This window comes from Anabrus simplex, chromosome 1, assembly GCF_040414725.1.
Source record: "Anabrus simplex isolate iqAnaSimp1 chromosome 1, ASM4041472v1, whole genome shotgun sequence".
NCBI lineage: Eukaryota > Metazoa > Arthropoda > Insecta > Orthoptera > Tettigoniidae > Anabrus > Anabrus simplex.
The window spans coordinates 438,989,867-439,016,460 of record NC_090265.1 but is presented as its reverse complement, the minus strand read 5'-3'; the positions used below and the strand labels follow the sequence as shown (position 1 = coordinate 439,016,460).

General features: G+C 37.6%; 1 protein-coding gene across 2 annotated transcripts in view; it reads left to right on the top strand.

Moving 5' to 3' along the window:
- The window catches only part of LOC136856916 (organic cation transporter protein), a 457,434-nt gene extending 431,762 nt beyond the window's left edge, over nucleotides 1-25,672 (top strand). For both annotated transcript variants that reach the window (XM_067135162.2, XM_067135163.2), the window contains exon 11: nucleotides 21,636-25,672. In XM_067135162.2, coding sequence (XP_066991263.1) covers nucleotides 21,636-21,818 — 183 coding nt within the window. In that variant the 3' untranslated portion in view covers nucleotides 21,819-25,672. The remainder of the gene's footprint in view (nucleotides 1-21,635) is intronic.
- Nucleotides 25,673-26,594: the final 922 nt, after the last annotated feature.

The following is a 26,594-nucleotide window of genomic DNA, read 5'->3' as shown; positions in this document are numbered from 1 at the left end:
ACCAAGAAGAGGGGTACAGGAGAGATTTCTCTGAAAGAAGGATACAGGCTGTATTACAGTGGAGGACCTGAAGCCAAAAAATGGAGTGGCCATCATACTTAGAAAAGAAATCCAAGAATATGTGGAATCTACAAAACGCGTCAGCGATAGGATGATGGTGATGAGACTCCAGTTTGAAAATGGCATGAAAGATGTATTTCAGTTGTATGCCCCACAAACAAGTTGCATAGATGAACATCTAGAGGACTTTTAAGAGGAAGTGGAGGGACAGATAGAAGATAAGGAAGTGCTATTGATGGGGGATCTAAATGCACAAGTTGGAATAGAAAGACAAGGAAAGGAAGGTGTTGTAGGGCCCTTTGGATATGGAAATATAAAACCAGAAGGCGAGTTGTTGGTGGATTTCTGCACGAGGAACCAAATGATTGTTGGAAACACCTGGTTTAGGAAGAACAACAGTCAGAAGATTACAAGGTATGGTTGGGAAGATAGACGAGCGAAGACCATGTTTGATTATATAATCATAGAGAAAGAACACCAGAAGAACCTTTTAGATGTTACAACCATGCCTGAAGAAGCCTTTGGTGGAGATCATAGAGTTGTGATGGGAAAACTGAAAGTGGGAAAGATTGAAACACCTCCATTAAGTAGAGAGAAAAGAATTAAAGTATGGAAGCTGAAGGAGAAAAGCATACAAGAAGAATTTCGAAAGGAAATAATACCCTTGGTAACCAGGGTGAAGATTGAGAATATTGAAGATGAATGGAAAATATTTAAGGAAGCACTGGTTGGATGTGCAGAAAAAGTATGTGGTAGAACATCAGGAAATGAGAAAGACAAAGAGACACACTGGTGGAGTGATAACGTAAAGATTAAAGTGAAGGAAAAGAAAATGGCATGGAAAGCATGGAAAACATCTAAGACTGAAGAAAGTAGATAAAATATGTGGAGGCAAAGAATTTAGCCAAGAAAGTAGTGGAGGAAGAAAAGAGGAAAAGCTGGGCCCTATTCACACAGAAATTGAGAGATGATATGCAGGGCAGCAGGAAATTATTGTATGGTAGAAACAAAAAGAGAGATCAAGTAAACACCAGATTTGTGAAAGATGAAGGCAGTATAATATTAACAAAGTCAGAAGAAATAAGAAATAGATGGAGAGAGTATTTTCAGAAAGTTGCTGAACATAAGATCTAATGACAGTCAATCAATGGACCACCAGGAAAGGCCACCAGTTGATGAAGAAATGGAAAAATAAATGGCAATGAATGAAATTGAAATAGCAGTAATAAAGATGAAGAATGGAAAAACTGCTGGAATAGGTGAAATTTCAGTGGAGGTGATAAAGGCAGCTGGAGCTGTAGGCCTGCAGTGGACATGTCGAGTTCTCAAGATTGTCTGGGAGAATAAGGAGGTCCCTGAGGATTGGCAAAAAGGAATAATTACCCCAATTTTGAGGAAAGGCAACAAGAAAGTATTGAAGAACTACAGGGGAATTACTCTGATATCCAATGTTGCTAAGATAATGGAGAGGATACTGGAAAGTAGGATAAAGTTCTGGGTTGAAAATCAGATACAGGAAAATCAGTTTGGTTTCATAAGTGCAAGGTCAACAATAGAGCCCATTTTCATCATGAGACAACTAATGGAAAAGCAATGGGAGTATGGGAATGATATGGTGATGGCATTCATTGACACTAAAAGGGCATATGACAGTGTCCCCAGGACTAAAGTTTGGGACAGTCTGGTGCAAAAAGAATTGGACAGGGATTAATAAAAATTATCATGGCAAAGTACAAGGAATGTTGTAGTTGCGTGCAAACACAAGTTGGTGGGATAAGCTGGTTCAAAATCACTAGTGGGCTGAGACAGGGAAGTGTTCTATCACCAATCCTGTTTACAATAGTAATGGATGACATCATGAGAACAGCAAAAGCAGCATATGGAGGAAGAGAAATGAACATGTTGTATTTGCAGATGATATTGTGAATTGGGGAGAAGAGGACATGAATGTTCAAGAACAGTTGGATGTGGTGAATGGGAATATCGAAGAATGTGGATTGAAAATAAGTGTAGAAAAGAGTAAAACTCTTGTTATGACTAGAGGGGAGAAAGAAGGGAAAGGTCAAATTAGACTTGCAGACAAGCCCCTGGAAGTAGTAGAGACATTCAAATACCTGTGGAGTGAATTAATGGAGAATGCTTGACTGGATGCTGAAATTAGTAAGAGGATTCAAGCTGGAAGCTGTTTCTGTCATAGTGTAAGAAACATGTTATGGGACAAAGATGTGCCATTGGAATCAAAGGAAACTATGTACAAAATGTATTACGTAGCCATAACAACTTACAGAGCAGAAACTTGGACAGTGACAAAGAAGGATGAGAGTTGAATACAGGCAGCCGAAATGAAGTTCTTGAGGTGTATAATACAGAAGAGTAGAAGAGACAAAATAAGGAATGAGAAAATCTGGGAAGCAATTGGAGTGGAAAAAATGAGTGATAGAATAGAGAAGAGCTGACTAAGATGGTTTGGGCACATAAAGCGAATGAGTGTTGAAGGAATGCCAAATAAGGTGACGGAAATGCAAATGCAAGGAAGGAGAGGCTGCGGGTGACCACAATTGAGATGGAAGGACACAATACAACGCAGTATTAGAGAAAGAAACCTAGACTGGGACAAGTGTTGGAGGAGGAGTGGTGGAAAGACCGAAGAAAGTGGAGAGGAACCACATTTGCCCCTACCCGGCTCACAGCTAGATAAAGGGAAATGATGACATATATATACAGTGGAACCTCGATTATCCGTTCCCGGAAAATACGTTTTCCCGGAATATGCGCTCAAATTACGTGGTCCCGCGAGCATCGTAATTAAATCACGTTGTAAAAGTCCCGCATTATCCGTTCCTCGAAAAAACGATTTCCCGGATCAACCGTCCAGAAATTCCAGTCCCATCAACGCTAAATCCTCGATCAATCGTTTTTTAATAAACTGTCTCTCTCGAAAGGACGGCTATGGCATACCGGTATTTATAGATCTTGGCGTTAACGCCCCGTGTTTGCGATAATTAAAGCAAGTACCGGTACCTACTGGAAAAGCGATCGGCGGGGAACTTGCATAAGGGACCATCTTAGCATCGCATTCGGGTGGTATTGTTTAGAGAATGTCGGAAAATCATAAAGCAAAGACTGGCCACAACAATTGCAAGGAGACACGGCGCATTTCGAGAGCTCTGTTTGAAGACGGAACGAGTTTCGTCAAATGTTCGCACTTGTAAAACGTCCATATTATGTCCAGGGTTAGATGTTTATATGTTTACATTTTTTTCGATCGTACTGCCGAACAGGTTTACGGCACTTTGCTCAGGGCACTGTAGAGTAACTGGGCTTTCAGGCAGGAATCGAAATTGCTCCTTCTTAACACAAATCCTGTATTTTTTATATTATCGTACATGATCATGGTAGCGAGACCAGAACAGATGCTGCACCTTACATTAAAAAAAAAAAAAAAAAAAAAAAAAAAAAAAAAAAGCCATGGGCGGTCTTGGGATTGCCTATTACTGTTTAGGTCCTAATGTATGACTGAGAATTCTACGTTTTCGTGTTAAAATACCAAAAAACGCAGTCGTTTTATTCGCGCACATTACATTTTAAATGGTTGATATTATTTCCAACTCGTACTGACACGTGCAGCGAACGCGCTTTCCAGATGACCTCAAGGTCACGAATAACCGTAATTTCCAAAGTTTTGATGATATTTCTTTTATCTTTCCAATTTGACTGGATTTGTGACGCGCAGAACTGAATATAATGCATTCGAGAACTTTTAAGAATCGATACTTACATTCGAAACCATGTTTTCGAGCTCAACATAACCTTTAAAAGTCGATGTAGGCCTAATTTGCGCGGTACGAGATTTCCAGAAACTGACTACGAACTGCATACCGGAGACCAAATTACAATGAAAGATTAAGAAATGAAGGGATTTCGCCATCATTTTGGGAGCTTTTGTGTCTAATGTGCTTTATTTTATTAGATGAGAGAATTAAAAAGCTACTTGTTGTCGATTGTCGTTTGGCTTGGCGTTATTAGATTTTTCGAAGAGTTTGGCTAGCCTAATCAAAGTTGCTGGGAACTGACGAAGATTCCCCTGTAAAATTGAATATAAAGTATCGAGATTTTGAACTCTCGTACCGGTAATTAATGCGGTTTCGCGGTCTAACATGCCTGCCTCTCATCCAGAGGGCCCGGGTTCGATTGCGACCAGGTCAGGCAATTTTATCTGGATATACGTCTGGTTCCAGCTCCACTCAGCCTACGTGATTACCTTTAGTTGTGGAGCTATCTAATGGTGAGATGGCGACCCCGATCTACAGAGCCAGGAATATCGGCCGAGAGGATTCGTCGCCCTGACCATGCGCCCTCGTAATCTGCAGGCCTTCGGGCTGAGCAGCGGTCGCTTGGCAGGCAAAGTCCCAATGGGGCTGTAGTTTGGTTTGGTTTAGGAGTTTTTGTAAGATTATAATTATACATATTTCATTTTTGTGATGTTTAGCCAAATTGTTGATGGTTTTCATTCAATCCCGGATTTTCTGTTTTCCCGTGTTGTACGTTTTATTTTCATGGTCCCTCGAAAAACGGAGAATCGAGGTTTCACTGTATATATAATAGAGTTTTGTTTGTATATTGCTCATAATTAAAACAGAATGGTACAGTATTTCTGTATCGGTAGTGTCCACAGTAAAAAAGAAAGGCAATTTTTAATTTTCCATAATCTCTGTATGTACAGTAGAGTCTCGCTCAACCGACCTTCGCTTATCCGACACTCCGTGTTATCCGACACTGGTAGGCTTAATTTGAACTTTAGGTGGATGCAATTCTGGGACACGGGGTGTGGAGGGTGTGACTGTGTGACAAGCACTAGCAGTCATGCGGTAGGATTTTGCAATGTAGTATTGGTTAGGTGCGGATGTTATAGTTTTCATATCCTCTGTGAGTATGGCGAGTAAACGTAAGAAAGTGATTGTTTCTGTGGAAGACAAGTAGAGTGGGTTAAAGAGACTGGACAAAGGAGAAACTCTCCAAAAAATGGCTTCAGATTATGGTGTTGGACGTGTTACAGTGGGAGACTGGAAACATACGAGGGAATAAATTGAAAAGTGGTGCTCTACGAGAGCAACAAGTGATGCACTGAAAATTAGAAAGAAAAAAACAATGAAAAATGTGAGTACGAAAAAGTAAGCGAAGCACTATTTCTTTGGTTCACTAAAAACCAGGAAAAGGGCTTGTCAATATCTGGCCCCATTCTGCAAGAAATGGCGGTGTATATCCAGAAGGAGTTTAATAAAGGGACCCTAATTTTACTGCTATTGCTGGGTGGCTTGATCGGTGGGAAAAACGGTACGGCATTGGGCAGCTTAATATCTGTGGAGAAGAACTGTCAGCTAAATCCGATGAGGTTGTGAAATTTAAAATACAATTTCAAGAAATAATTCTTGCTAAAGGATTAACCGGTGATCAGATTTTTAATTGTGATTAGACTGGGCTGATTTTCAAGATGCTGACATCAAAACTCTTGCAGCCCAAGCCAAGACGTCTGCATCTGGCTACAGGCGTAGTAAGAAAAGAGTACTGCATCTACTGTACAATTGAATTAATAAGACAATAAATAGAGTCCCGTAAAACATAGTACATAATACAGTATAGCCTTCCTGTTTGTTTTAGTTCGTTTTCAAAGTTATTCTGTATTATCCGACATTTTCGGTGATCCGACATACTCCAGGTCCCGTTTAGGTCGGATAATCGAGACTCTACTGTATGTATGTATGCATGTATGCATGTATGCATGCATGTATGCATGTATGTATGTATGTATGTATGTATGTATGTATGTATGTATGTACATCACAAGAAAATGGATAAACAGTATTTAGTGAAAATTGGTATACAAAATTGGGAAGTAAGACACTATAATCTTAGCTATAGGACATTTTATTTCTGCTAAGTGAAACGGTAGTTTAGGGGAAGGCCTAAAATGTAATTCTCAAATATCTATGTTGTTATTGACCCTATCAATGAACACTACATAAGAAAAGTTATAGATAGTACAGTTTATGATCACTTAGGTATTATCACAGCAGGTATGGTACAATTGTATAACGGAGATATTCATCAGTTTAGATTTTTGTTGCTTAGTCCATATCAACACCGAGCCACAAAAATATGGCTGAAGATAATTTAATGAAAACTGGTATATAAAGTCGGGCAATAAGGCAATGTAGTCTAGGCTATAAATATATTCATGCTGGGTGAAATGGTAGTTTAGGGGAAGGCCTAAAATTGAATTCTCAAATAGTGATGTTATTGATAAATACTACCTAACAAAAGTTTACAATTTCTGATGATTTATGTCTAATACCGTTTTACCATACCAGCTGTTATAACAGACTTTTGTTGCTTAGTCCATGTCAATGCTGAACATCGCTAACATGGAAATATTGTTCAGTTGTGGTGGTGCTTTTGTCGTGATTGTCTTGACGTGAAAAACCGCGTGCTCATCTGCCCATATCGACAAGGAAAATTGTATAGATAACTATCAAAATGAGAAAGAGCCATGAAGGAACATCATGAAAGCAGGAAGGAAGATTCCCTGTACATTGGATGCCCTAATATCACAGTCAGAAGAAAATTACAGTAGATGTGAAGGCTTACAATATGGAAAGGCCATAAAATTGATCAGTAATAATACAGTACTGTATTACATTGACTATTCTTTTGTTGTAATGTTCGTTGTCTTTTCTGCTGCCACTGATCTTGGATAGATGGTATTACTGTTACGTGCCAAGTAGAACAGCCTGCCTGAATATTGGTGAGAAATAGCTGAGGAGTTAGATAACTTTCTTTTTTTAGCATGCCATTTCTTTGGTTCATACAGCCTGCTGATAAGCTCGGCCCATAGGAAGCACGCTACAGTGGCATTGGCTGAACATGACATACAAGTTCGTGGCGCCCTTCATCAGTAATGCTGAAATTCAATATGGTGTTGGCCCATCCTTAGCCTTGATGACACTTCCACTCTCGCAGGCATACGTTCAATCAGGTGCTGGAAGTTTGCTTGGGGAATGGCAGCCCATTCTTCACGGAGCGCTGCACTGAGGAGAGGTAGCAATGTCGGTCGGTGAGGCCTGGCATAAAGTCGGCGTTCCTAAACATCCCAAAGGTGTTCTATAGGATTCAGGTCGGGACTCTGTGCAGGCCAGTACATGACAGGGATATTATTATTGTGTAACCATTCCACCACAGGCCGTGCATTATGATCAGGTGCTCGATCATGTTAAAAGATGCAATTGCCATCCCCGAAGTGCTCTTCAACAGTGGGAAGCAAGGTGCTTAAAACATCAGTGTAGGCCTGTGCTGTGATAGTACCACACAAAACAACAAGGGGTGCAAGCCCCCTCCATAAAAAGCATAACCACACCATAACACCACCCACCGCCTCCGAATTTTACTGTTGGCACTACACATGCTGGCAGATGACGCTCACCAGGCATTCGCCATACCCACACCCTGCCATCAGATCGCCACATTGTGTACTGTGATTCGTCACTCCACACAACGTTTTTCCACTGTTCAATCGTCCAATGTTTACGCTCCTTACACCAAGCGAGGCGTTGTTTGGCATTGACCTGCGTGGTGTGTGGCTTATGGGCAGCCGCTCGACCATGAAATCCAAGTTTTCTCACCTACCGCCGAACTGTCATAATACTTGGAGTGGATCCTGATGTAGTTTGGAATTCCTGTGTGATGGTCTGGATAGATGCCTGCCTATTACACTTTACGATACTCTTCAACTGTCGGCGGTCTCCATCAGTCAACAGACGAGGTCAGCCTGTACGTTTTTATGCTGTACATGTTCACGTTTCCATGTGTGGAAATCTTGCGTATAGATTTCAGACACAAGTGACACCCAATCACCTGACCACATGCAAAGTCCCTGAGTTCTGCGGAGCACCTCATTCTGCTCTCTCATGATGTCTAATGACTACTGAGGTCACTGATATGGAGTATCTGGCAGTAGGTGGCAGCACAATGCACCTAAGATGGAAAACGTATGTTTTCGGTGGTGTCCGGATACTTTTGATCACATAGTGTATCTAAATTGTTTATAACTAAACTGAAAGTATACAAAAAGGAACTCGTCTATTTGAATCATGGTTATACATGAATTTAACAAGAGTCAGCGAGTTACTTCAGGAGGATATAAGAGATAAATAATTTGATTAGTAATAATTAGTCATTTAGTTACAGAAGAACACCCAAACAGCTACTTTGAATGCATTTCCACTTTTTATAGCCCTGATATTCTTAGGAATTTTGTTCCATTTATAAGATGTGAAAATTATGAAGGAATTGGTGAACGTAGTAGTTCTGTGGGTCAGCAGTGCAAGAAGGGCAGTGTTATGTGCTTGGGTATATCTGTCATGGTGTGAGGAGAGGTAATTGAAGGAATTTCTCAGGTAGGTAGGTTGTGAAGTGTTTAGTATTTACAAAGGATACTTAGGGAGTGATAAGTACATCATACGCTTAAATGTGGCCAAGATAAGCGTGTAAATTATGGCAATACATGGTCGAAATACCTTAGATTGCATATGTACCATACACTGGTTCTGTCCTCGTTGTAATTGATTTTTTAGGATCACACCTGCGTTCCTGTACATAACATTGCAGTAATCAAACTGTGGCAAAACAAGTGCTTCGACCATTGTTCCTTTTAGTTTCTCTGAAAAAATGTATTTTAAGCGGTTTAGAGAGTGAAGAGAAGAAAATACCAGGTTCATTATCCTAGAAATATGGGCAGTCTAGGGCAAGTTTTCATCCAGGATAATGCCAAGGCATTTCACTATGGATGTAAGTGGAATTCTACTGCCACAAATTATAATGAGGGGAGGATCCATATGGTTAATTTTAGATAAGAGCTTGGGATAGCCTAGAAATATTGTTTGAGATTTAGAAGGGTTAAGTTTTAGACTGCACAATTAAGACCATGACGTTATGGAAAGAAGGTCTTTATTTAGACAATCTACAGCTAAGCAAAGGTCATCCAGAGCCACATATACATAAATCTGTTTCATCAGCATAAAGATGATGTTTGCAATACTTCAAATTATGAGAGATGCAAGTGACATATAAGAAAAATAGAAGAGGACCCAACACAGAACCCTGTGATACATCACACTTCAGAGTATACTTCAGAATACATTGTCATCATTTGTGAAGATAAGAATATATTCACGATAAGGCACTGTTTGAAAAGTGAAGAGAATGTAATTTGGACAGTAAAATGACAAAAGTCCACAGTATCGAATCTTTCCGTAAGTCCAGCAGTACAAAAATGGTTCTGTCTTTTGTCCATTGCCTTACATATGTCGCTAGTAACCTTTATCTTGGGAGCAGTAGTAGTACTGTGCCCTAGTTGGAAACTTGACTGTAGAGGATCTTGTAGATTATAGCTGTTCAAGTAGTGTTTGTTATTTGTTCATTACGGTAACAATGTACTAAAGTGCTTTAAATAAAGCATATAAAATGCTGATTGGAAGAAGTTGCAAGAAGAACTGGTATTTTTTCTATAGCCCGTACTTTTGCTTGTTTCCAGACAGGAGGAAATGTCTCTTCAAGAATAGACGAGTTAAAGATGTGAATTATTACAGAAAGTATGACTTCAAGTATTAGATTTATCATGTCAATTTGCAGTAATATCAGGTCCTTTGGCTTTTGATTTTGCATTTCATTGTGTTTCTCATTTGAGAATATGTATGGGCTTATGATCAAATTTGTCTCTGTCAGTATGCTGAGTAGAATAGTCTCTGCAAGCACTACGATTAGTGGCAACTGGAGCACTGTAAAGTGGTCATTGAGTTTGTCAAGAGGGATGATTGCATCTGGAGAGGAAAATGGTTTAATTAAATTAGTTCGCAATACTGAACCCTTATTGTCCTTACTATGAGGGGGGATTTTTGTACAGTTCTCTTTCATTCAGACCCCTAAACTTCTTAGCCATTACAAATCTTTGAACTTTTGCCATGAAATAGACAACAAATTCAAAATGGAATTCTTCCATCACATCAGTGTTTTTATTGTAACTTTTAAGTTCCTTATTACTTCAGCTCAATTATTCACATTCGAGAGCTAATCTTTACTGGTTTCCGAAGATGTCATTGTAATTACTAATCATAAAACTTTGAAACAAAGCTAGTCTTCTACATTGTGATACTTCATATATTAATTTGCTGCTACATTAGCTCAAGTGCCCAAACGCATCAGCAGTTTCAATCCTTCATTGAAGAAAAAGTGATTCATGGTCTATAGATGTATCATGGTTTTGTTGGGTAAGGTGACTCTGTAAATAATGTTCTAAAATGAAGCAGTCTTTGAATTATTTGAAGCAAGCAAAGCCAAGACCCTTGGAGGCTTTTGTTACCTGTAACCTTGGCACCAAAACAAATGGAGTTGTAAACTTTATACCAAGCCACCTTGCCCCTAGGAATTGATCTGATGCAGATTTTGGTGTTAGTTGGATGAACGTCAGAGCCATGTGTTTCTCCAGAAGTGGAAATCTCATTTCTAAAGTCATCAACTTTCTAAAAGGGAGTTGAACACACATCCTTCCAGGTGAACTATGCATACCTTTAATATCTCAGCCAGGCAGCCCCTCTCCTGTTAACTCATCAAGTAATTTCCTAATGTAAAAAAGAAAGATTTCCCTCAACTGATGACATCTGTTCACAAATGTCAAGCAACCACAGCGATCCTGAACCCTAAATGGAAGGCAAATTATTCAAAAGATTTGTAACTACTCTATAGAATAAAATGACCCACAGCAATATTGTGAATGGCACAAATCAGAATCTGCAGCCAATCAGTATTTGTACTTATTTAACCTTTCATTGAAAGAATGAAAGATTTATTTCTGGCCTAGGTTGAAGTACAGTCTCAAGGAAATTCATCTGAATGTACCAACATATACATTTTATGTTCATTTTGTACCTATTCATTTATTAAATACATTTATGTTATATTTTTGGGTTTATAAGTTACATTACATGATTTGGCATAACATCCACAATCTTTGAGCACTGAACCCTCTGCCCTTCAGTGTGCTGAATGTAACAACGTATACATTTTATGTTCATTTTGCACCTATTCATTTATTAAATACATTTAATCTTTCTTAATAGCTAAAATGTTATATTTTTGGGTTTATAAGTTACATTACATGATTTGGCATAACATCCACAATCTTTGAGCACTGAACCCTCTGCCCTTCAGTGTGACATTCATCGAAGAAAATAACCCCTTTCCAATGTTCTGTTGTCCAATCCTGATGACAGTATTCTCACAAGAAACATTTTCTGTATATTTCCCACACTAGGAGGTGTTTCTGTGGAGATTTGTTTGTTTTCCTTCCATGTGCTAGTAGTCTAGGCCTATTAGTCATGTGCAAATTCACTCTCACATCACCCTATTCATGAGCCTATTCCACAGCAGTGAGCGTGGGGTTTAATTTTTTCTTGTGAAGAGAAAGCGGTCATCATTTTTGGTGTAGTTTTTCTTTTTCCAGGGTGATATTGAGTCAGTTTGTTTGTGCCCCTGAATAATTCAATTTACTGTGTTTCACAAAAAGAAACTATCTCTCTTTGTGTCATAGAAGTATCCTGTGATTATGATACAATTGCAATACATTTACTAGGACAGATATTATGAATCTCCCAAGGTAACCTCAAAATTTCTCAATACACCACTTACAAATAAATGCCCTTTGAATGTAAAATGATCATCATACGTGACACTTAGCAATTACTATTCTGTCAGCAAACATTCCGTAATCTAGGAATAATCAATGTGCCAATCATTACAAAAATTATAAAACAAAGAAACCCTGTTTGTATTTAGGTAGGTATTGATTTATTGGCACATGACTATATGTTAAGTTTGTACTCCTTATAAATATCTTGAGACAATAACTTTGTCATATGTTTAAGCTTCATTGTGATCCATATTGAAAGTAATTACATATAATAGGGTAAATTGGTCCAAATATTCAATACATATTGTCCCCTTTCCGGTATCGCTCACTCGACGAACACAAGGTACCTCAACATGGTACGTTCATGAGGGCCGAATTCACTATTTCAAGGCATTTAATTAATTTTTTTAATAAGGGGAATGTGGCTGGATAGGCTTGTGGTAAAAATGAAATGCAAATGTATAAAACACTGCTTGCCTTTATTAATAACAAAATTAAAATCAAATATTATGCTTCTTGTAATAATGACTCAAAAACTTACAAATCTGAATTCTTCACTTTCAGTTGAATTTATAGAAATTAAGTAATTTATTGGAATACTAGCAAGATACCCGTGCTTCGCTATGGTATTACACTGAAGTTTATAACTGAATGCTTATTGTTTTATATATAATCCGCCGAAATTCGTGATCTTCCTCGTTTTCTGAGAGAATCCGCCAAAATTCACGATCTGACTCGTTTTCTAATAGATTACAGCAAGTTTCCTCCCATTTTTCAATCTTTCTTTCCAGGAATCGATTTTGTACATCCCGGGCTAGGTCCAGGTATTCCACTCGGTCAGTTGGCTCCCTAAATCTTTGGCATCTTTTCCTATAAGCATTTTTTAGTAAGGATCAAATCCTTCAGGAGATCCAGCGTGGTGTCGTCTTGGGTGCCTTGACGGTACTGAACCCGTGGCCGGACTGCATTCTTAGTCATTACCCGTCCAGGACCCGTTTCCAGCGCGGTCCGCATATTTGACGACGGTCCAGTCAGGGCCTCTCAAACACCCAAAATCTCTCGCGTGCAAATCTAGGCGCAAGAGCTCCGTGCACTGTGCATCGCTCCCGCTCGGCATGGCTCAGACCAACGCTTCGTCTCTGGGCTACTCGGCTAAGCTCGGTGCAACTCATTTCAATTTGGCTCGGATTTGGAGCGCTACGCAGCTAGTAAGGAAGAGGGAGACAGGGGGAGCGAGCGAGACAAGCGTGGGGAAAGAGAGAGACCGCCTATTGTTCTAAATCGAGGAGTGGGGGTCTGCACTCTGGTCAACCAAGCAAAGTCGTCTTTTGCACCGTGCACAGTGCATGCACCAAGCGCATGCACCCTGAGAGGCCCTGGTCCAGAACATTATTATTATTATTATTATTATTATTATTATTATTATTATTATTATTATTATTATTATTGATGTTCTGGACCCCACAGCAAGATGGAAGACAGCTACTTGGCAGTAAATTACATCTGCTGCCATTGTCGCGCCTAGGAAAGTGTGCAGGATTTCTGGTGATACGAATGACATATATCCGTGCATTATTGATCTTATTATAGAGGTGAAGGATTGGATGGTCAATCTCACTCCTATCGTATATTCCAAATGTGTTTAAATTTTTATTTATATGCCAGGAGAATCTACTGTAATCTAAAAACGTTCTCCGAAGGAAAGGATGGCTCTTGAAAACGAACCCAGGAATGATTAAAAATGATCGGTTTATGATCAGAATAAGTACATAAAAAATCTACAGCCTGTTTCCAGTCATTCGACAGGGTCAGGAATGGAATGAATAAAGTCCCCATCTAGCGGCGACAATAGGAATTGTGCCGGCCTGTCGCACTCCTCTGGGGCAATGATAAATGAATGACAAAGGAAATGAAATGATATTGGACAGTGTTGCTGGAATGAATGATGACAGGGAAAACTGAGTATCCGGAGAAAAACCTGTCCCGCCTCCGTTTGGTCCAGCACGAATGTCACATGGAGTGACCGGGATTTGAACGACGGAACCCAACTGTGAGAGGCCGGCGCGCTGCCGCCTGAGCAACGAAGGCTCCTTATAAGTACATTATGAACAGTAAAATCAATTGATCTCATCTCCTTTTACACCCCACCGCCGTTAAGTTTATTTACCCCCCCCCCCCCACGAAAAAGGAAGGCGTGTTTCTTTATGTTTAAGGGAGATTCCAAACACCAATGTTCACGTCTATTACCTTCAGTTTCGAGATATAAGTATCCCCATAAAAATAATTCACTTTTTCACTTCCTTTCACCCCCCCCCCCCCAAATGAATTTTCCGGCAAAAAATACTTGTTTAATAGTAAAGGATCTTCTAAACACCAATTATCACGACTCTTACTTCTTCAGTTTCTTATTTATGTGTCCTCATGAAAGGAATTCAACTCCTTTTCACTCCCGCCCCCCAAGATGACTCCCTCTCCCCCAAAACGCGTTTTTCTTTGTTTTTAAAGGAGATCCAAATCCCAATTTTCACGGCTGTAACAACTTCAGTTTTTATTAGATGTAAGTATTCTCATACAATTAAGTCAATTAATTTTTCAATTCCTTCACCTCCCCCCCCCCCGCCCCTTCATTGGATTTTCCGAGAAAACATGTTTCCTTACTTTTAAAGCAGATTCAAAATATCAAATTTCACGTCTGTTACATCTTCATTTTTGAGATATCAGTAGCTTAATTAAAATAATTCAACACCATTTTCAGTCACTTTTACCCCCCCCCCCCTTCTCACCCAAGTGATATTTCCGAAAACTAAAAATGCACGTTCCTTTATTTTTAATAGAGATAAAAATTACCATTTCTCACTTCTGTAACATGTTATGTTTTTTGAGATATACAGTAGAAATTCTCATTTTAAAATTTCACCCCCTTTTTAATTCCCATTAAGTGGAGTTTCCAAAAACAAATCACCTATGTTTCTTTACATTTACAGGAGATTTCAAATACCACTTTTTACGTCTGTAACATTTTATGTTTCTCAGATATTCTGTAGACATATTCTTTCAAAAAACTCACCCCAATTTGTCACTCCATTTAACTGCCATTAATTGGATTTTCCAAAAACAAAAAAATACGTGTTTCTTTATTTTTAAAGGAGGTGCCATATACAAATTTTCAATTCTGTAATATCTTCAGTTTCTGAGTTATATGTATCCTCATTAAAGGCACTCAACCCATTATTCACCCTTTTTCACCCCTCCTATTGGGATTTAGAGAAAACAAGAAAATACATATTCCTTTATTTTTAAAGGAGATTCCAAATATCACTTTTTATGTCTGCAACATTTTACGTTTCTCAGATATTCAGTAGACATAGTCTTTCAAAAAACTCATCCCAATTTGTCACTCCTGTTTAACAGCAATTAATTGGATTTTCCAAAAGCAAAGAAATACTTGTTATTTTTAAAAGAGATTCATATATACAAATTTTCAGTTCTGTAATATCTTAAGTTTCTGAGATATATGTATCCTCATTAAAGGCATTCAACCCATTTTTCACCCCTTTTCACCCCTCCTATTGGGATTTTCCAAAAACAAAAAAATACGCGTTTCTTTATTTTTAATGAAGATTCTAAATACCAATTTTTACATCTGTAAACTTTCAAAGTTTACAGATATACTGTAAACTTTCAAAGTTTACAGATATAGATACACTCATTTTAAAAATTCACCCCCCTTTTCACCCTCCCATTAATTGGATTTTCCAAAAACAAAAAAATATGTGTTTCTTTTTTTTTTTTAAAGAGATCAAAAGTACCAATTTTCAGGTCTGTAATATCTTCAGTTTCTGAGATATAAGTACCGGTATCCTGATTAAAGGCATTCAACCCCCTTTTTCACCCTTTTTCCCCCCCTGCTATTGGGATTTTCTGAAAAAGAAAATGCATGTTTCCTTATTTTTAAAGAAGATTCTAAATACCAATTTTTACTTCTGTAAACTTAAAGTTTTGAGATATAGATACACTCATTTTAAAATTTCACCCCCCTTTTCACCCCCTTAGCAACAGAATATCCAAGAATCCTCTCTTAGCGAGCACCTACATCTTAATATGAATGTATCCCCAAAATTTCATTTCTTTATGGCTAGTAGTTTTGGCTCGGCAATGATGAATCAGTCAGTCAGTCAGTCAGTCAGTCAGGACAAGTTATTTTATATATATAGATATTGAAGTTTTTTTTTCACTATCATTGGCCTCGTTGCAGTTTAAGAAACTGAAAATTCATCAGAAATACCCTCAATTAGTGATATTACTTCATGCATCTCACAAATAAACATTCTGTGTTAACGTGACAAAAAACATTTCACCATGTGGTAAAATTCTATACTAGTTTCTTCAAAATCTGAATTATAAATTAGTCCTAGGAAATAATTTTTTTCATCACCATGAAATATTTCTCTTTGACCATGTTGTCAAATTCAACACTTTCTTCCTCAACTACCACTACAAATTTCTGTACAAGATATGATATGCATATGACCATATGACTTGTAGAGCCTTAAATGATATTACTTAAAAAGTTGAATGAGTAGGGGACATTGGTAAAATAGGCCCCGGACATCTTTTCTGGCTTAAATACACGATCCACATTGACAGTCGCAAACACAGGACTACTGTTCCAGTTGGCCTATTTTACAGCAACTTTTTAAGTACAGAATTTTTTTGCTAGTTGCTTTACGTTGCACCGACATAGATACGTCTTATGGCGACGATGGGACAGGAAAGGGCTAGGAGTGGGAAGGAAGCAGCCGTGGCCTTAATTAAGGTAAACCATGGAAAACCATTTTCAGGGCTGCCGACAGTGGGGTTTGAACCTACTATCTCCCGAATACTGGCTATTGGCTGCACTTAAGCGACTGCAGCTATCGAGCTCAGTAAGTATATAATTTAAGGCTCTACAAAGTCATATGCCTTAAATCAAGGACAAGAGTGTTCCCACAACTATCATGGTGCCACTAATGTTAAAGAGAGAGTCTTGGCATGCACTATTTTAGATGTGCTCTATTTCATGTTTGTAGGCTAATATGACTATATACATCTGAAGATGACCCTAAGGGTCAAAACTAGTACAAAAATCATTTTCAGTGAGAATATATCAGATTTATGGAAATGTAGTTATATTTGGCATTGTATACATGTACCCTATCATATGTAGACAATAACTTTGTTCACTTCCCTGCTCCATCCTTCCACCTCACCTACTGACTTACTGAACCGAGCTGAAATGGATAACTCTATTTCCTGCCTGATGTTTAGTTAAATTTTCAACTTGTATGTGAATATATTCAGTAGCGAATATTTAAGATTAACTTAAATATTATATTTGAGTGGTCCGCTATTCAATACATATATAATTTACTAGCAAGATACCCGTGCTTTGCTACGGTATTATACTGAAATTTATAATTGAATGCTTATTGTTTTAGATATATAATCCGCCGAAATTCGCGATCTGACCAGTTTTCTGCGAGAATCCGCCAAAATTCGCGATCTGACTCGTTTTCTAATAGATTACGGCAAGTTTCCTCCCATTTTTCAATCTTTCTTTCCAGCAAACGATTTCGTACTTCCCGGGCTAGGTCCAGGTATTCCACCCAGTTAGTTGGGTCCCTAAATCTTTGCCATCTTTTCCTATAAGCATTTTTAATATGAATCAAATCCTTCAGGGGATCTGTCGTGGTGTCGTCTTGGGTGCCTTGGCGGTAGCCTACTGAACCTGCGGCCGGACTGCATTCTTAGTCATTAGCCGTCCAGGACCCGTTTCCAGCGTGGTCCGCACATGTGACGACGGTCCAGAACATTATTATTATTATTATTATTATTATTATTATTATTATTATTATTATTATTATTATTATTATTATTATTATTATTATTATATGTTCTGGACCCCACAGCAATATGCAAGACCGCTACTTGGCGGTAAATTACATCTGCTGCCATTGTCATTGTTGACAATGTGGCCAGCACCATTGTCGCGGGTAGGCAAGTGTGCGGGATTTCTGGCGATACGAATGACATACCTCCGTGTATTAGTGACCTTATTATAGAGGTGAACAATTTGACGGTCAATATCATTCCTATCGTTTATTTCAAATGTGTTTAAATTTTTATATGCCAGGAGAATCTACTCTAATCTAAGAACGTTCTCCGAAGGAAAAGATGGCTGTTGAAAAAGAACCCAGGAAAGATTAAAAATGATCGGTTTATGATCAGAATAAGTACATCGAAAGTCAACAGCCTGTTTCCTATCATTCGACAGGATCAGGGATGGAATGAATAAAGCCCCATCTAGCGGCGACAATATGAATTGTGCCGGCTGCCGAAGCTCCCCTCTGGGGCAATGATCGATGAGTGACAAATGAAATCATATATTGGACAGTGTTGCTGGAATTAATGATGACAGGGAAAGCCGGAGTATCCGGAGAAAAACCTGTCCCGCCGCCATTTTGTCCAGCACGAATGTCACATGGAGTGACCGGGATTTGAAACACGGAACCCAGCTGTGAGAGGCCGGCGCTCTGCCGCCTGAGCAACGGAGGCTCCTTATAAGTACATTATGAACAGTAAAATCAATTGGCCTCACCGCCTTTTACACCCCACCGCCGTTAAGTTTATTTACCCCCACCCCCAAAAAATTAAAAGAAGGTGTGTTTCTTTATGTTTAAAGGAGATTCCAAATACCAATGTTTACATTTATTACCTTCAGTTTTGAGATATAAGTATCCCCTTAAAAATAATTCACTTAACTTCCTTTCACACTCCCCCCCTCACAAATTGATATTAAGACAAAAAATACTTGTTCCTTTAATAGTAAAGGATCTTCTAAATACCAATTATCACCACTCTAACCTCTTTAGTTTTTGATTTATGTGTCCTCATGAAAGGAATTCAGCTCCTTTTCACTCCCCCCCAAGGTTATTTCCCCCCCCCCCAAAACGCGCTTTTCTTTGTTTTTAAAAGAGATCAAAATACCAATTTTCACGTCTGTAACAACTTTAGTTTTTATTAGATGTATGTATTCTCATACAATTAAGTCAATTAATTTTTTCAATCCTTTAACCCCCCAAACGCCCTTCGTTGGATTTTCCGAGAATACATGTTTGTTTACGTTTAAAGCAGATTCCAAAAATCAAATTTCACGTGCGTAAAATCTTCATTTTTGAGATATCAGTAGCCTAATTAAAAGAATTCAACACCATTTTCAGTCACTTTTACCCCCCCCCACTTCCCAAGTGGTATTTCCAAAAACTAAAAACACGTTTCTTTATTTTTAATAGAATTAAAAAATTACCATTTTTCACTTCTGTAACATGTTAAGTTTTTTAAGTTATACTGTAGAAATTCTCATTTTAAAAATTCACCCCTTTTTAGTTCCCCTTAAGTGGAGTTTCCAAAGACAAATCACCTATGTTTCTTTTCACTTACAGGAGATTCCAAATACCCACTTTTTACGTCTGTAACATTTTACGCTTCTCAGATATTCTGTAGATATAGTCTTTCAAAAAATTCACCCCAATTTGCCACTCCTGTTTAACCGCCATTAATTGAATTTTCCAAAAGCAAAAATATACGTGTTTCTTTATTTTTAAAGGAGATCCCATTTACAAATTTTCAGTTCTGTAATATCTTCAGTTTCTGAGATATATGTATCCTCATTAAAGGCATTCAACCAATTATTTACCCTTTTACACCCCTCCTATTGGGATTTAGAGAAAACAAAGAAATACGTGTTCCTTTATTTTTAAGGGAGATTCTAAACACCAATTTTTACATCCGTAAACGTTTAAAGTTTTAAGATGTAGACACACTCATTTTAAAAATTCACCCCCCATTATTTGGATTTTCCAAAAACGAAAAAATACCTGTTTCTTTACTTTTAAAGTAGATCCCAAATACCAATTTTCAGGTCTGTAATATCTTCTGGTTCTGAAATATAAGTAGCCTCATTAAAGGCATTCAACCTCTTTTTCACCCTTTTCCACCCTTCCTATTTGGATTTTCCGAAAACAAAAAATACGTGTTTCTTTATTTTTAAAGGAGATTCTAAATACCAAATTTTACATCTATAAACTTTAAAAGTTTTGAGATATAGATACACTCATTTTAAAAATTTCATCCCCCTTTTCACCCCCCATTATTTGGATTTTCCCAAAACGAAAAAATACCTGTTTCTTTATTTTTAAAGTAGATCCCAAATACCAATTTTCAGGTCTGTAATATATTCAGTTTCTAAGATATATGTATTCTCTTTAAAGGCATTCAACCCAATTTTAACCCCCTTTTTACCCCTCCTATTGGGATTTTCCGAAAACAAAAAACTACGTGTTCCTTGATTTATAATGAAGATTCTAAATACCGATTTTTACATCTCTGAACTGTAAAACTTTTGAGATATAGAGGCACTCATTCTAAAAATTCACCCCCCCTTTTCACCCTCGCATTAATTGGATTTTCCAAAAACAAAATAATATGTAATACTTTGTTTTTGAAAGCGATCAAAAGTACCAATTTTGAGGTCTGTAATATCTTCAGTTTCTGAGATATAAGTAATCTCTTTAAAGGCATTCAACCCATTTTTCACCCCTTTTTAACCCTCCTATTGGGATTTTCCGAAAACAAAAAAATACGTGTTCCTTTATTTTTAATGAAGATTCTAAATACCAATTTTTACATCTCTAAACTTTAAAACTTTTGAGATATAGATGCACTCATTTTAAAAATTCACCCCCCTATCACCCTCGTATTAATTGGATTTTACAAAAACAAAAAAATATGTGTTTCTTTATTTTTGACAGCGATCGAAAGTACCAAAATTGAGGTCTGTGATATCTTCAGTTTCTGAGATATAAGTAGCGGTATCCTGATTAAAGGCATTCAACCCCTTTTTCACCCTTTTTCACCCCTCCTATTGGGATTGTCTGAAAACAAAAAAATACGTGTTTCCTTATTTTTAAAGAAGATTCTAAATACCAATTTTCACATCTGAAAACTTTTAAAGTTTTGAGATATAGACACACTCATTTTAAAATTTCACCCCCCTTTTCACCCCCTTAGGGACGAAATATCCAAAAATCCTCTCTTAGCGAGCACCTACATTATAATATGAATATATCCCCAAAATTTCATTTCTTTATGTCCAGTAGTTTTGGCTCGGCGATGATGAATCAGTCAGTCAGTCAGTCAGTTAGTCAGTCAGTCAGTCAGTCAGGCCAAGCTACTTTATATATATAGATTACATCTAGGACATGTTTCATCCCCTAAGGGACATCATCAGCTAGAATAAACTACAATATTATATCAGAATACATGATTAATTTGGAAAGACACATTAAAAACACTTTTGTATACTAGGACATTTAAAATAAAATATTGATAAACTTTGTTAAAGGTGAAAGTCATATAATCAATAAAACTGGTTGAATATATATTGTTAAAACATACATAGCCATGTGTCTTTAATAATCTTTAGAAGTACAATATAGCCTCATGAATTGAGGGCTGCCTAGTATAATGTTGCAAGTCACTTTTCACAATGCTCAAAACAAAGTTATTTCATACTTATACTGTTGCATATTATTGAACAGGAAAATAAAAGCACTACAGGCTTTAAAATATTAGTGCATATATTTTCATGAAGATAGTAACACATAAAACAACAAGTGCAATACATTTTTCCAGCAAAACTCTATTTGTCTTCTATTTGTCAGCTATTTGGTTATGTAACTCACATTTTTTGTTAAATCTTGAAAGTAATTTAAATCCTTTGTTACTTTTTATTTTCCAGGGTGCTATTCAGTGGTCCATTCCTAGCACCATCTGTGCTGTGTGCTCCTTGGGTGCAGGACTGCTTGTATTGCTGCTTCCCGAGACAAAAGGCAAGGAACTTTACGATACCGTTGAAGAAATGGAGAGGAAAGCTCAACGAGGGGATAAAGTGTCTCTTGTCAACTGCTGCTCTTGCCACTGACAACCGTAATGCTTATCAGAACATTGCATTACAACTAGAAAAATGAATCGAACAGACTTATTCTGAGTAACTCAACCTTTTTACATGAAAACTGTTTGGTGAGGAATGAATGATGCAGAGTCATTTGGTAGAATGTTTCTCTTCTGTGTGCATTTAATAATTTGGTACCTTGTGAGTGAAATTTTTAATCTACAGTTTAGTAAGATAACCTTTATATACATATTTTACAATGGCTAGAGATTATTAGTGAGCAGTGTTGAACATGCAAAGAGGAAAGAAATGTGGTTGTGTTAGTATCAGAAGAGAAAGTGAACTTAAAAGAGTGTTGCTCAGAAATTAACTGAACCTGGCTAAACTGCATGTTTGGTAATAGTGTGAAATGTAGTTGGTCTGAAGGTAGTGTGTGTGGTACATTAACAGAGTCTGAAGCTAAATGTTCAGTTCTAGTGAACTGAAGGATTTTTTCTCTTTTCTCGTTTTAATCTGTGGTAGTATCAGTGTGTGTACAGTACATTTTTATCTCCAAGTGCCCTTTTATCTGAACTATAACTAAAAGTTATTAAGTATTATATAAGATACAACTCCTATAAGAAGAGAAGAATGCTTCTCAGTGGTCATAAGAAGAGGGAAGTTCATCTCAATGGTTTTAGGTAAACTGAAGTATGCTATGGCTGGTTCTTGATATTCCCTTTACAGGAGTTGTTAGTAGGCATAAAGTTAAGTAAAGTGCCCATTCACCACCCAGCAGAGCTCTTAGTTTTTATTATTGAATTCCTATTTAAGTGTTAAAGCAAAACCAAACTCCATGGCACTACAGCCCTAATGTGTCTTGGCTTACCAAACAACCGCTACTCGGTCCAAAGCTCAGATTACGAAGTGACGCGTAGTCAGCATGACGAATCTTCTTGACTTTCTAGCCTGGTGCTGCTCATTATTGTTCTCATGTTGGCGGAGTGGACCTCAAACCAGATCTCGGGTCCAGATAAAAATCCCATGACCTGACCGGTAATCAAATGCAGGGACTCTGAACTGCAGTTTAAGCCCGGGAGGCACAAATTACAATAACTTCTTCTTAGCATGTATACTGCGATGGTGCAAAGTCTGCTTGTTTGATTGCTGATCACCACTTCTTCCCGTCAAGGGCATCTTCAGACTTGCATGTCCTCCCTGATTCTGTCCAGCCACTGTTTCTTCAGGCAGCCACAGGATTGAATTCCTCTTGAATCATAATGGAAGGCTGTTTTTGAAATCAAATTTTTATCACTTCTAATGATATGTCCATAACACTTGAGCAGTGTTTCTCACATTTTGTCCTTAATATTTACCACTCCCATCTGCTTTCTTACATGATCATTCTTCATATGGTCTAGCCTTTCAACATCCCAGAACATTTTCATCTACATTGCATGGAGGGCTTTCTCGTGCTTTGCTGTGGCTGGCCAGCATTCTGAGCCATAATGACCTACTGGGCAAATCTTGGGCTTATAAATTTTCCCTTTCAGACGGTTTGGTACTTTCTTGTCACACAGTACTCCAGTAACTTGACGCCATTTTAGCCATGCAGCATTAACTCTTAATAAAGCGTCAATAAGCGTCTCACATCTAAAGTTATTAGTGAGCTGAGGTATCCAAATTGTGTAGTTTTACAATGACTGTAAATCTAAATTTGAAGCATTCATAATATCTGAATAAATTCTTAAATTTCCTTCTTGCTTAGCATGTATTTGATAACAGCCGTCAAGTATAGTTGCTTCAAACGTTGTCATCTGACACTCTCAGCTTTGCCGAGTGGTTCCATTGTATTAAAAAAGACTGCTTTTATTCCTATTTATATATTCATATCTTCAAAATCTACAAATGATAAAATAATATTTTTTACATGTTACATACTTTTATATTTAAAAATACCATGTTTGATATTTCTCTAAACTTTTTGAAAACTCACCAACATATAATTTTTATAACTATTTCAAACTGTGTATTTAAAAGAAATTTTATTTGATAAATCTGTGATTTTGAAGGCACTGATTAATATTTTTCTATTGAGCTTTAAAATGATTGAAAGTACACATACAATCTTTTGTTACTGTGAGAAGTTTGTAAGGGACTCGCCAACGGACGTTTGCTAAATCATACAGTGCCTATAACAAAGATTTACATTTTTAGTATTTGTTTGTTATGTACAGTGGTGGCTCCATAAGCAGAGTTTGATATTCAGACCTTGTTTTTTATGATTTAGTTCATGATTAGAGATTAACAAAAGTACAACTAGACATGAATGTATAATATTATTTGAATAAGGTACTGGTACTAGCCAGCAGAGCCTACTCTGCTGGACTAGAGACCTTTTCCACTCAGGATGTTATAGGTCCTCATACTTGGCTTAAAGTTCATCAGACTGTCAGTCTCACAGTGTGAAAGTGACTGAGGTATTAGCGAGGCCGATAACACCATCCCTTATGCAGCTACTCTTTGTGATAAATGGTGTGAAAATGTGATTAACAAGGTGAGTGAGTTTGACACTGATATATATAGTACCATCTTCTGACTCGCTCAAGAAATCGGCTGGCAAACTGCCTCACTCCTCAGTTCCCTGGTACACCTCTTTAGTGATACCCAGGCTTTCTGCAGCAGTTGGTGGTAAAGCTGCTGGATCCTACCAGCTGTTGAGTTGTGGAGCTATATACATTTCAGCAGCATTCATCTGTAACTATTTGCTAATAAAAATAAACATCTTCTGTAGTTGCACCTGCAACATACTGGTCATGAAGTATCTACATTTTGTAGCCATAGTGTGCAAAGAAGGTCTCTCTACATTGAAGTGACTGTAAAATGGCTGTGTATTGTGCCTCTTATCTAAATGTACCTTACCATAACCGATGATCTTATATGCTCTTTAAGTGACAAAAATAACAACAACAATCAATAGTGATGTGAAATAACATACCCAATCAATGAAAATACAGTAATCAATACATATATGTTATAACTCACTATTATTGCTGTTGACACTGAAAGTGCTTTCCTCTGTTTTGGAGGTAGAGTTTCAAAGAGAAAATGTCTTTCTATGCCCTTGTATGCTGTTGATAATGATTCATAGGTCTTACACATTAATTTACTGGGGCTTTGTAACATTATATCAGAATTTTTGTTCATCTTTCCTCAGTTGAAACAAAGATCTAGTATCTCTTCGGGCATCTCCAGTATCACAGAACTTTGTAATCAGTAATCACAGTGTGGTCAATTGGAAATTATACCAGAAATTCAAGTTTTACATTGTCTGTATATTCCTTACTTGCATGGAAAATATATGGTACTTCTCTAAACTTTTTAAAAAGATAATATTGTAACTTCCAGGAAGACACAATTGTTACAAATGCACCTTGCAAATGTCACACTGTGCTTGTGAAGACTCCATTTGGTGGCTAAAAATAAAAATGTGGTGCAATGAGATAACCCATTTGCTGCTGCCGACGTAAATGCCTCTGCAATGTAAGCCAGATACTGTGGAGAAAGTTCTGTTGTGTACTGTACCTCAAATAAATGCTCCCTCAAAGTAGCAATTCCAAGTTTCTAGCCAAACATATCAAGCATACCGTACTTCATTCTCTAAGGAATTGCTAAAGCAGTTATTATTATTATCTGTAGGATTATTAATCACATTCATGTCAGTCATCTTGGGAGTCTTTCTGTACCATTGTTAAGTGAGTAGGGACCACCACTGTTTAAGCCTATGTGATGTCTTCAGTGTTGATATAGGAATAGACTGACTGATTGCATTGCACTACCTGTCAAGAATATTGTACAGTTTTGTTGGCTATTTTGTTGGCATAATAAAGATATAGTTTTATAAACATTTTCTTTAATATTTAACTACCCTTTGTTTCTCCTAAATTTACCATATCATTTGTTTAATAATAATGTAAGAAAGAAAGATACAGCTCCATAAACCAGCATCATTTTTAGAGTATCAATCTTACGTTTCAAACGCTCAGCAGATTTGAGCTCCATACATTGATCAGTATACTGCAGTGGGGAAGAATTGGAACTATTTTTCTAATATAGCCGGGCTGAGTGGCTCAGACAGTTGAGGCGCTGGCCTCCTGGCCCCAACTTGGCAGGTTCGATCCTGGCTCAGTCCGGTGGTATTTGAAGGTGCTCAAATACGTCAGCCTCGTGTCGGTAGATTTACTGGCACATAAAAGAACTCCTGCGGCACAAAATTCCGGCACCGCGGCGTCTCCGAAAACCGTGAAAGTAATTAGTGGGACGTAAAGCAAATAGCATTATTATTATTTTTCTAATGCCAGCATTTACCAAGGATATTATTATTATTATTATTATTATTATTATTATTATTATTATTATTATTATTATTATTATTATTATTATTATCATTCATTCATTCATCATTCATTATCATTATAGACTGTTATGCCTTTCAGCGTTCAGTCTGCAAGCCTCTGACAATTTACTAAACGTCGCCACAATCCTCGATTTGCAACTAGTGTTGTGGCCTCATTTAGTTCTATACCTCTTATCTTTAAATCGTTAGAAACCGAGTCTAACCATCGTCGTCTTGGTCTCCCTCTACTTCTCTTACCCTCCATAACAGAGTCCATTATTCTCCTAGGTAACCTATCCTCCTCCATTCGCCTCACATGATCCCACCGCCGAAGCCAGTTTATGCGTCCAGCTTCATCCATCGAGTTCATTCCTAAATTAGCCTTTATCTCTTCATTCCGAGTACCATCCTGCCATTGTTTCTACCTGTTT